The sequence below is a fragment of the Lissotriton vulgaris genome, chromosome 5 (genome assembly GCF_964263255.1).
Source record: "Lissotriton vulgaris chromosome 5, aLisVul1.2, whole genome shotgun sequence".
In the NCBI taxonomy this organism is placed as follows: domain Eukaryota; kingdom Metazoa; phylum Chordata; class Amphibia; order Caudata; family Salamandridae; genus Lissotriton; species Lissotriton vulgaris.
In genome coordinates, this window is record NC_141693.1 from 183,947,892 (window position 1) to 183,960,955 (window position 13,064).

The 13,064-nt window shown below is 41.9% G+C and overlaps 1 protein-coding gene across 1 annotated transcript in view; it reads right to left on the minus strand.

Annotated features, from left to right (window-relative positions):
- Positions 1–13,064, minus strand: part of CACNA1B (calcium voltage-gated channel subunit alpha1 B) — a 1,091,759-nt gene that overhangs the window by 88,237 nt on the left and 990,458 nt on the right. Inside the window, exons 39-41 of the mRNA XM_086921120.1 lie at positions 8,916–9,024; positions 7,877–7,984; positions 6,070–6,182 (exon numbers count right to left, since the gene is read on the minus strand). Of these exons, the coding sequence (XP_086777246.1) occupies positions 6,070–6,182; positions 7,877–7,984; positions 8,916–9,024 (330 nt within the window). The remainder of the gene's footprint in view (positions 1–6,069; positions 6,183–7,876; positions 7,985–8,915; positions 9,025–13,064) is intronic.

The following is a 13,064-nucleotide window of genomic DNA, read 5'->3' on the forward strand; positions in this document are numbered from 1 at the left end:
CTATTAGAATGAGACCAACTGCTCATGAAAAAAACGTGAATGAATGAAACTCTGCCAAAACACTTACTGTAATGAATAACTACTGTGCGATGTTTCATAATCTCACTATTACATACAGTCAAATTGTGTTCTTACATTAAGCGTTTGATTTGTCAGTTTTTTGAGTTTCAGCATATGATTGATTGAGTTTAATCGCCTTTACAATCATTATACAACAACGTTGATCCTTTTGAATTTCGCACTATTATGTATAAATGTATCAGTTTGCTGGATCAGTAACATTTATGTATTGTCTGAAGAAATACAAGATCATTTAAAAAAAAAAAATAATAAATTTGAGTGATTACTGGGATAAGTTACAATACCTTAATTGTTTGTAAATGTAATACTTTACACAGGTAGTGCGTTTGGTATACTAGTGGAGTTTCCACCAGAGGTTGATCATTTATTTCGATAAAAACATATCTTAAAAGCATGAACATAAAACAATACTTTAACATCGTGAAAAGATTTGTTTTTCGTCAACATGAACATCTAGGTGCCAACTTCTCACAATTTTTCTTAAAAAGTACACATATTACATTGAGGATAAAACGCAAAGTAAAAAAATAAGAACTACTTGCACATAAGAGTAAAATCACAGTTTAAATATTTTCTCTTAGCCTTTTCGATCTGATGGACCAGGCCCATCTCAAAAACTTCGACAGACCACATACATACGCTGATCGAGTGTCAGACTTAAAAATGCGCAGCGCTACAGAATGGTGTCTAGTACCCAGTTCTCTACATAACGGTTGAAGCCAGCAGTTCCTCTGCGATTTATATGCTGGACATGGGAACAGGATGTGTGTGATTGATTGCAAAAAGGAGATCTTTGGAAAGGGACTTTCCAACGGGCAGTCAATTCACGTATTGGTAATATGCCAACCCTAAATTTGAAATACAAAGCCCTATCAAAGGGCTTCTGGATAATGTCAAGATAGGGTTCACAAAATGCAACATCCTTGATCCTCAAAAAGTCATCCGTTATTCTGCCTAATTTGGGATCAGAGTTGCCTTTACTAGACACCCAACTCCAATATAGTTTCTTCAATACTGCTTTTGGTGGGGCATATCTATTTTCCCATGCATCGTTGAGGCCCAAATCACAAAGCAAGGATTTAACATCTTTAAGCCACTTAATCTTATGCCATCCCATCATGGACATTACTTCCGACAGACCCTCCGCATACTTTGCTAACTCCGGCACTCGCCACAACCGAGCCCATAATAGGAGCGGTCGGACTTTTGCCAGGTCGTTAATCGAATGACACCCCAGATCAAGTAACAGTGGGACCGAAGGGGTGCTCTGTGAGAGTGCCATTAGATCTTTAAGCAATTTATTTTCAGATCTTGTTAGCTGTTCCATATTACTTGTACCCCACAGTTCGGCTCCATATAGGGCCGAACTCACTCCTCTTGCCTTGTATATTTCGATAACCGGGGCGATGGGTCTAGTTGAAGAAGAGCGTTGTTCCTTGAGGATAGCCCCCACTACCCTTTTGTGGCATAAGAGCATTTTCTGGATGTGTGGGTTCCACTGCAGGGTATCGGAAATGCGTATGCCAAGATAATCAAATACGGTAACCCTTTCCAATGATACAAGGTTCAAGACTGGGGGCCGGCCAAGCCTTTTTGGTGGGTTCAGTACCAAATACTTGGTCTTATCTGTGTTTATTACAATCCCTCTCAGGATACAGAAAGACTGGAAACTATCTAGGAGGCTCTGGGACTTAGAAATAAGGAGGGTGTTGTCTGCGAATAGGAGAGTTGGAATTTGTTCGCCTGCCAGGAATGGTGCATCAGATGGACTTTTCAGCAGGTGCTCCACCACACCGTTCACGTAAAGTGAGAACAGAGTGGGAGCAAGAACACATCCCTGGCGGACACCCCTATTCACTGGAATTCTATTTGTCTTCTGCTCCTGTGGGTCCCTCCTCACTTAAGCGAAGTTACCATCATGGAGCCTCACTAATATTGACAGAATGTTCGAGGGAATCCCCATTTCAGACAACACTCCCCATAGACGTTCCCGGGGCACCAGGTCGAAGGCAGTCTTTAGGTCGATAAACGCGAGGTAAAGACAGCCTTTTCCTATAAGAATCACTTTCCAATAAATAAGTAGCAATCTAAATGCCTGCTCTATAGTCCCAGTGCCAGCCCTAAATCCCGCTTTGTAGTCGGAAAGGATTTTATTTTCATCAGCCCATTGCAAAATTCTCTTGAGTACCACCTTCCCAACAACCTTCTGGGTGGAGTCGATCAGGCTTATTGGACGGTTATTGGCAAGGTCGTCCCTGAGCCCCTTTTTAAAAATTGGGACTACCTTTGCCCCCTTCCACGACTCAGGGATTGTAGCACCGTTATCAATGGCGTTAATTAAGATGGAAATGAGCTTTCCCCATTTGGGCAGGTCAGATCGAAGAAGGTCTCCGGGGATACCATCGGGTTCTGTTGCTTTATGTGGCACAATGCATTTAATCGCATTTTCCACTTCTTTCTCTGTAAATGGGTAGCTATTAGGTTCCCCCAAGGTTACCGAGAAGCTTTGAGAAATGGGCTCATTTAAGCCACCCTGTGGACACAAGTACAGTTTTGAGAAATGGTCGAACCACGTTTGGCTTGTAATTTTGTAATAAGGTCATTAACAGGTCTATTCTTAGATCTTATAGTATTCCAGAAGCGGCCAGCATCTCTCCCAATGCTGGCCTCCTTAAGTGCTTGCCAATACTGGTCCTCCCACTCTTTTTTTGCCTCTAAAACAATCAGCTTATACTCTTTCCGGCCAGCTGGATCAGCGCTTGGGACTTACACTTAACTGCCTTGATTAATGCAGATTTCTTATGTCGGCATTTTGTTGTACACCACCCCTCTTTGCCATTAGGCTTATGGGACTCTCTCTGTGCCACACCTTTGTTTTGGACTAAAAATAGATTACCCAACGCTTTAATGGTGTCTTGAAATATTACCGACACCCTAGATGGATCACATCGATCTACAGGGGTCATATCCAACTTAGTCTGTGCTGTTAGCAAGAGGGCCCCAATATTCTTGACTTTCCCCTCATCCAAAGCAACTTTGCACCATTTCAGGTTCCTCCCACAATTGGATGGACAAACTTCTAAGGTTGACATTGTTTCCATTAATGCTACAGGACCGTGCACACACGGCCACAGAGGGTGTAGACTCAAAGAAAGTAGATTGTGATCGCTATCGGTAGACGGGTGAACTTCCATGCCCTGCATGAAGCGCCAAAGCTTAAAATCAAGGAGAATGTAATCAATCCTTGTGGAATGGTTAACCCTATTATACGTATGGGCCCCACATGGATCTGAAACAGTTCTACCGTTTGCTGCTCTTAAGCCAAAATTCCATGACTAGTGTATTCAACTGTATAGCCCGTTGCGACCACCTCTTTATCGGTTGGATTGCAAGTGTAGGAATACCCCTCCTAGCATCATCCTCGGCGATATCTAGAATGTCCTCTTCCGCGAGGGGCTCAAATGTACAATTGAAGTCCCCTGCAACCAGGACATGAGTGCTGTGGTGGCATTGCCTGAGTTCCTTTTCCAGAAGTGTGACTATGGAGGATGGAGCGCCACCTTTAGTGCCTCGGGCATATATGTTGAATATTTCAAATGTTCTCCCTCTCCGTGCACCACTTACTAAGATCCTTAAAATGTCAGGGGAATTACATTGCATTTGCTTGGTGCTACATCCCAGGGAAATACTAACCCATATTAGGAGCCCACCTTAAGGGCGGCCTCTAGGCGGGGATACTGCTGGTAAGAAAAAGGTGGTATAGCCGACTTTATAGTGGGACATCAGGCTCCAGGTCTCCTGGAAAATATAGATTGTATGAGACTCATCCAAGATATTCCAATCTGGCAGATCTAATTTCTTAGAAATGCCGGCTATATTCCAGCTCAGAATCTTTATAGGTCGATTAACCACAGCTAAATCCGGGGATATATGTATTGGCGCTAGATATGAGCTGTCTCGTAACCCAGTAAGCTCTGTTGCCGGATGCAACAGAGTAATAGCCTACAAGCTAGGAGTATTTCCCAGCCTAGTAAGTTGATCTGGCAGGGTCGGACTGATTCCGTAGGATTCGTCGCAAATCGCCTGAGTGCCATTTATTCCGATCCCAATTAGAGTCTCCTGAGGTTTTCCCTCTCTCTCAGGGCTCCCACAGCTGCTCTGGGTAATTGGTGGTTCTGAAACTAGCCTATTTATGCGGCTTGCAACATTAATTGGAAGAACACTATCAAAGGTTTGGAAGATCCCTTGCTGTTCTACAAACAGCCTGCAACCAGTAGACCAAATCCTATCAATGATATTTAATGACAAATTAAGGGGACAGTAGTCACCATGTCAGTATCCACAATCTATCCCGTAAAAGTCGGGGCATCTGTTAAGGGCAGGTGCTGTGTGGGTAAAGTGATTGTTAAAGGTAGGCCCACCTTGCGCCCCCCCCCCCCAATAGATAATGGGGATTCTGTATGTGCTGCGAGTAGGCAGATTGCATGTGGAAGTGGCTCAGATCATAGGTGCCAATTCCACTACAATCATTTGAGTAGGACTCTCTCTCTGACCCCCTTTTATGATTTGTGTCAATGGTAGGATCTGAAGGGCAGCAAGGTCTCCTTCATCCACGATGCCTGTATGACTTGTTTTTACCATTTTTATACAAACGGAACAGTAGGTTTAGTCGATAAAATATCAAAAATATAGGTCACTCCCCTTTGCGCAGGTACTCTTCTTGCCTCCTGTATAGGTATGCCTTTTAGATTTAATTTGACATGACTGCTGTCTGCAATATTGATTGTTAGAAATTCTCTGATTACGAGTAGCAGGGTAGATGCTATTTAACACACCCAACTCATCCAGCTCATTGGCATTTGGAATGTATCCAGTGTGTTAAATTACACCTATATGAAGTTCTGGGAATAACAATAGGTATTTGGTGCTTGTGCACCAGAGTTCAGATGTCATGGTAGATACAGTACTCTTTTTCCCTGTTAAATTCCAGCAGGTTTGACCTTTTGAAAATTATCGAAGGGTGCAGACTTTATCACACCAGGTAATTGTCTGTGCAACATGCATTGATATGCATGTAGGACGATTATACATCTGAAAGATATACTCAATCATTACATATTAAATGTTTATCTGACGTACACACAGAAAGCAATTATTTTTATTTTTTAACTCAATTTATTTCAATGTTTTAGTCATGACTCAGGTATGAGCCACTCCCACCACCATCTGTACTGCTGCCGTTACCACCACCACAGTTACTACAACCAGTCCAGCCACCTCCTTTACCACCATGATTACAACTAACATCATTACCAACACCATTATCATTATCAAAACCATTACAGACACCACCATTATTACTATCACCACCACAATTACCATCATGACAGAAGTTGGGGATGCCTGTGTTTGCATTTGTTCAGCATGAAAGCCAGACCTATTGGCTTTGTCAATGACCATTCTTACCTTATTAATCACTTTGATGCTTTACATTAATCCTTTAAAATCAAGAATGGGATTTTTGTTTTTTTAATAACATTTCTGTCTGTACTCATCCACATTTTGTGCTCAACTTTGTATTCTGTGAAATAAAGATGCACATGCGAATTTCCACGTTTATTTTACCAGTAATAGTCCACTTACACTTGAATACTTGTCAGATTTTACTCCTAGAAGAAGTCAATAATATTGCAGCAATTCCCATTTATAAAAACATTAGCATTACAGCACAAATATATGTTCACTTGTGCTGTAATTTATTTATTGCAGTCATTTTTTGACTCCCCATGCAGCCAATCTACATAGATTTTGACAGGACAATCATGAATGACTATGTAGAGAATAACAAAAAAAATACCAACTTTCTGTACTTTTACTGGTTTTAAAATAAATACAGACTGAAATGTCAAAATCAGTAAAAGAGTACAACTAGGAGCCTTATGCATAATTAAGGACAAATTGTGCACACAAATGAGGTATAGTGCGTACCTGGGATAGTCCTCCGGGTGGCGGGTGAGACTGGTCTCTATTGGATTTATTCTGCTTGTAGAAGTCGAATATCATGAGAGCGGCATAGACCTTCCCTACGGTCATCTCATCCGCTGGATGAGAGAAGGGCAAACCATGAAAAAGGAAGGAGAGATGAGGTGATGAAAAAGCAAAAAAGAATGAGTGGGTAAGTAGAATGGAAGTGAAAGATCGCAAAAGAAAGGTAGAAATTTGGTAGCGTGGGAGAGAAATTGTGGTAGAGTGAATAGACAGCGATAGTAATGAAAAGAGACGGATAGAGTGGAGGAGATAGCAAGATATGAGGGAGAAGTGGAACAGGTCCGAGAAAGTGAATGTTAGTATAATAAAGACAGATGAAGTGAGAGATAGAGACAATGGCAAACAAGCATCAGAAATTAAAGGACCAGATAGGTAGCCAAATTAAGAGAGGCAAAACATCAGAGGTGAAAGTAAAGGAAAGAAAAAAGTAAGAGATGGAAAGAGAGGAAGGATAAAAGGCAAAATACACGAAGAAGGAAACATTGGCAATTGAATGGAAGGAAGAGGAAAGGAAAGAGGTGTTTGATATACAAGAGAGAGGAAGGAAATTGTTAAAAAACCAGTTAGAAATAGATAACATGTGGAAGCTATCTTTGCATTCTGATTGTCTCTAACAATTTGATGGACTTGTATCAGTGCTTTTATTACATTTAGATACAGGAAATCAATGACATGCAATTGTGTAGAAAATGGTGAACATTTACCAAGGGTCTCAGAGAGGTTACTGGTGTAGGACACCAATGAATGCCTATCAATGATCTAAGCAGGGCACCAAATGCAGGAAATGGGAGAACATGTATCATTGAGTTCCAAGGGACCCAGATGCAGAAAATGGTTAATTTCTTTCATTACATCTAGATTGCCCCCGATATTGGAAACAGATGAATAAACACCGCAAGAAATGGCGTAACATCTACCACTATGACATTCATTATCAGCTATCCATGGCCTAAGCAGGGTCTCAAATGTAGGGAATTGGAAAATGTTATCAGTGACCTCGGGTAGCTATCGATATAGGAATAGGAGCACTTTCTCTGACTGATGTCAGAGATTGCGAGAACCAGCCTTTCAGACATTTCCATCACTGAGCTGAGTCGATTCAGAGGTAGCAAAATTAGCAACAGTTGTTTGGTTGAAAGTGGGCCCAAGACCCGTGACCTTGTATGGAATTAAGAGGGGAACTACAGACAGCCGAATGAAGCACTTCTTTTCAGTGATGTCACTGAATCTGTCAGACCTTGTGAAGGAGGCACTTTTACCAATGGACTCTGAGCTCATGTGTACACATTCTAGACCTTGCAATAAGATCTATTCTGCCAGTAACCTCATACCTGAGACAGACCTTCGAATAGGAAGATTGAGGGGATCCGAGATACAGACAAAGTGCCATTTTTGATGATTACTCCTGACACCATAATGGTGCCCTATGGTGGGGGTTATAGTAGAGGCCACGTAGGCTTATCTAGCAATCACCATAAGAAGTCCTCAGCAAGGACTGAGTATTTGCAAGAAAATCATTAGTACCTTTCAAAACCGCCCTATCCACTTGGTGCCCGGTCATAATATAAGCATTTTCTGGAATCTAAAGTCTAATTTCCCTAAAGCCCCCAGCTGGCATCAACTTGGGGATTGCCAATTCTGCTGTGCGAGACTGCAGGCCTCCCTGATATAAGATATACACTGACAACTGTCTTTTGCTCAGCCAGCTCCTTCTACATGGCTTGCGCTCTGCCCTGGCATCACTTACGTTTGTGCGGTGGCACCAATAAATCCAAGGTCTTCTGTGAAAGACTGGGCCACACTGAGGTGATCTCTTTCCGGAGCTCAGAATCACACCGGTGCTGGCCAATACCACCTGAAGAAACAACACACATTACTGAGCAGAGACGGAGAGTGGACTTTGAACAAGCATGCCTAGGGAGCAGTGGGTTCTGGGTTCCAAGTAAACATCAGCATGACCCTTAAGTGATATTGGGTATAATAGGATTTTAGACTTACTGTGGCCTAAAACCCAGTACTAAGGTTTTATTCTCCCACTCTTAAGGAGAAGAACATTTCTGGAATTAGGCCTAACTGTGGTTTTGTGTAACCTCTGCTGAAAACACTAAATGTGTCGCCGAAAGACAGTATATGACCTAGGTACAGCCAAAAGAGCACAATCATTCATTCAAACATTGTGATTGCATTTCTCTAACCAACCTTCTGACCCACAGACCAATGGCAAAATCAGGGAACTCAGATGTAGGGTTCATGAAAAATTATACATATCAGTTCTCTGATGCTCTCAATGGCTCCTATCCCACTTGTTCAGCAATCCTGTTACAGTTTAGCTTCGCCAACATCTAGCTATGTAACCTGTGGGACATATCCTTTCATTACACCCTACTGAAGGATTAAAGACAAGTTCTTGCCCCAACTTGAGACATGTTTTGCATTTAGCATCTGAGGTGTAATTTTCAAATTTCGCGCAAGATAGTGAAGATTCAGAGCATCGCGTTTACTCATAATTGAAGGACACTTTCTCCCACTCTCACTGTTTCTTATGATCTCATTTATGTGTTTGGTTTAGAGACTCTGAAACTATAACCATGTCAATTGATTCTAGACACTTCTGATATCTACTATAAATATGTGCAATGCTGAACCTATGATAGTTACCCTCGTTGGCGACTGCTTGGGGGAACCTGCCAGATGCTTTTGTGATCATAGCTTTTGATAAACACATTTTGCACACTTCACCTAAAATGTAGAGAACTGATTCTTTTTCCTCACTCCTAAGAACCTACCAGGAGCCAGTTTGATGTCCAGCGCTGTACGTATCAAGGCCATGAGAGTGGACGTGAAGTGCACAGTTAGGTTCTGGTCTGAGATGGGCATGTTCATCTTCACCAGACGCTGAAAGGAGCAGAACATTCTCGTCATCAGTAATAGCCCGAGTGCCCTCCCAATGCCCCCCCTCCAGAGAAAGTCTTTAGTGGACAGCAAGATACACACTATGCAGTCTACTACCAACCATTAACCTTTTGTGTGCTGGAGATGTGGAATAAGAACCCCTTATGCAGATAAGATTGGTTGAAGAATAACATTTTAAATCCATTGCTTTGACTATCCATTCACCTGTGGGGTCGTCGATAGAACATGCTCCATAGCGATGAAACTAGCTCCCAAAGCCAACAAATATTTTGTAACTCTATATTAAACCCCTGAATTACATCAAGGAGCAGTTCAATCCCACAGGAGTAAAACCAATGTCCTGAGTAGCACAGCCTGAATATAGGACATAAGTGGTAAGACCACAGCAATCCCAGACTCATTCGGCTATATCAAGCAGCTTTTCAATATACCTGTATCAAGCTCCTCACTGCCAACAGTGTATGAGCTTTAGGAACCTCTATATAGCAGTCAAGGTGTAAAGCCTTGCGTCCTTAGGCCAATTCATTTCTATGGCAGAGAAACACTGCATCTCCGTGACATGTCATGAATCCACCAGATAAGTGTCCCACGGCCAAACTCCATACCATATGATCCATGCTGTTCTTTGCAGGTAAGATATCCATTGGACCCTTGAATTCAGTCATCTACACAGAGTGTTTCGTTCTTTTCGCGTTCTCATTGATTGTGATATCTTGGCCAAAAAACATGGACAGGAAGTTCCACTTTTATCCCCTTTTATAGAATATTTTGTGGGTGAGCTGAATCAATTTGAACCATTTCACTTGAACCATCCACTTCTGCACTGATGAGTGTGTGTACACACACACCAACAATGGGATTTCGAAAACCCTAAAACCCTACCACCTAAGGAACGAACTACCCTTGGCTCCAGCACACATAAGGTTTGGTGATATGCATTATAAGAAATCAAAGCGATTTGTAGGTTCACTTACTGCAAGAATCATGGGGTGAAGCCCACGTAAGTGAGGGAAGGGGAAGTGGTAGAGAAGGGTGGAGAGGGACAATGAAGCATGGAGACTGGTTGGAGGCAATAGATGGGGTGAAAGTAAACTTAATCGAGGCACAGAGAAAGGCTGAGCTGGGGGAATATGCAAAATAAGAGAAATAGCGGAAGACTGGGGATCGGCGGGAGAGGATGGATAGCAATGCAAGATACAGTGAAAAAGTGGCCATCATTCATGAGGGAGAAACAAAAAGAAATAAAAAGTATAGTGGTGAAGAGTGAAGTCTTAATGGTCTATGGATGTGTAACAAACAGGGAGAAAAAAGAATAAAGAAAAGGCGAAAATATTGGGCATGGGGAAAATGCTGCAAGAGTCTGATAAGAGAGAGGAACTGTGAGCAATGAAGATTTAAGAGAGATGAAAGTGAGTGATATTTCTGGGCAAGGGAGACTATAGAGGGATAGGGAGGGGGTAGTGGAGACTTTAGGAGAGGTAAAAAGAATGCAGCAAAAGTGAGTCTCTGAGCATAGACAACAGCAACTGTTAAGATGGAACATGGGAATTGAAAAGGGAGAGACAAAGGGTGTCCATGACTGTAAGGCGCTGGTACATTACACATAGAAAGGTAGAGTTGTTGGTTGTGGCTAGTGGAGATGGTAAAGGAGATGAAAGTGACATGTAAAGGCGGAGGCATTGGCTGTGGGTAGTGGAGAACATAAGATGGAATAGCGTGGCAAATGAACAGACATTGGATATGAGTAGCAATAAGTAAGGGTTGTAAAAAGACAGGGAAAGGTAAGACATTGGAGTTGCGTCATGGATACTGCAGAAGAAATGAGAGGCACAAAGAAAGGGAGCATCATAAATTGAGGTTAAAATTAAAGGCGATGTTAGAAAAGATTGAGAAAGAAAAACAGGTGGAGTAGTTAGAGAGAGAAAGAAAGAAGCAGAGAAAGAATGTAAATGTGAAGGAAACATTGTCAACAGGAGACCTCCAGCCGCCATACTTGGCATTCACAGATTTCTCCCTCGATTTAATCTATTGACTGGCTGAGATCTTAGGAAAAGACCCTCAGAGAACCCTGTTTCGGCAGGATCTCCTTTGCATGAGATTCCTCTACCATCATTATCATTGTTCATGCATGAAAATATATCAAAATTATTCTTTACCGTTAGCCGAGAACATAGTGCCATTACAAAGCACAGGAAGTCTGAAGGTGGTGTGCGAGTAGGACATTCCTGTGGAGCCAGATGGCACTTCCCTTTGTATGGAATGCCACAATATGCCAGAATGAAGGCCTCCTGTATCATGTAAACTATGACAAATTCCCCTACCCAACCAACATGCACAGACCAGCAACAAGCGCATGCAATATGAAAGCCCCCATCGTGCAGAGCCTCAACAAGCACAGATTCCTAAAGGGAAAAGAAAATTCACGGGAAGGGTCACTGTTGAAAAGCAGGTGTGAAAAAGCAATCACACAGACTTATATCCATCAAACAGCCAGGAAAGGGAACGTGTGTGGGCGACTCTGGTGAAAGGCACACATCTGCAAATTGTGCTAACCACACACAGTCACATGAAAAGGTAACCACGCAGAGAAAGAGTTACTAGATCTCTCACCGGACAGCATAAACTGCCACAAGCAACTAAACACCAGTGCTTCAGGCAGCCACAAATCACACCAAGGCATTAAATCAACTTCAATCCCATGTGCACACCACACTTGACTATGGAACGAATAGACACAGAAACAATCATAACCCACAAAGCTCATTTAATCACCTTGTAAGTTCAATGAAACAAAAACACAAACAATCATATGTTTACAACGTTTTCTTTTGATGGTGTGGGCTGCTCTATCCTTTGCCACTGTATGTGGTCAATTAGATCGATTATTGTTAGGTATCACCCAACCTGTCTGCACTGCCTTCCTTTGTTGCTTGGCAAAGGTAGCTTTTTGGAAAGAGCTTTTTTACATCTAAGAGTCCCTCAGGTATATGTCCTTAAGCCTATTATTTGTCCTCTACCTCTCATATTAATTATTACTTTTTTTGTAATTTATTCTCACTTTTATGGTGATGATTCTTAAGTGTAGTTATCCTTTTCACCTCTGTAAGGAAGGTGTGGACGACTGGCACCTGTCTTTGCATATCTCATTGAAAAAGCACACCTTCATTTTTCCCACCCTTGTAGTCCTCACATTTCCTTTAATTATCTTTGCCATTTTCCTATTTCTATAACACATTACCTCCTCAGCTAGGTATCCTGCTTTTCCTTTCAGTTCCTCAGATTTGATGGTCACATTTACTCTGTGGCTGCTTGCCTCTTTCGTTCATCGAATAATAAAGCATTTGTTCGCCTTCTGTGCCCGCTTGCTACTATGGATCCAATTTACAAGGATTATCTTCCGGCAGAAAGTATGACTTAGACAAATTAAAGAGTATGCCACCCTCCTTACTCACAGAATCCGTTTTTATCAATTGGGCACTAATTATAAAGAGTAAACCCTCATCCTATCAGGTCTTGGCTACAATCCTTCTCCCTGTCTTCATCTTCTTCCAGAACTGGACTGTAAGCATTTTCTTAATGTTACTTATCCAGTAAGCATCTGTTCTTGGCATGTAGAGTTGTAGATTTACATGCTTTGCATTCTTTTGCTATCTAATGTTGGGTCCGGATGTTCGCAAGTTGTTTTTCTTCGAAGAAGTCTTTCAAGTCACGAGGTAGGTGACTCCTCCTTTCAGTGACAGTGCACATGGGCATCAACTCCATTGTTAGATTGTTTTCATGCAGAACGTGAGAATGGAGTTAGTAAGTAAAGAATAGAAATGTCCATGCTTATGTATATAGAGTAAGAGAGGCGGTGTGCGTTTTGACGGTTTCCAACATGCAGGTGTTATTATACCTGTGAGAACTCCATCGGCTTCCAGCGCAATATACTGGAGAGAATTGTTAATGAGCCACCATACTTCCTGATATATATTGATGACTTTATAAGCCCTTATGAAGTTTCCCTAGAGGGAAGGAAATGC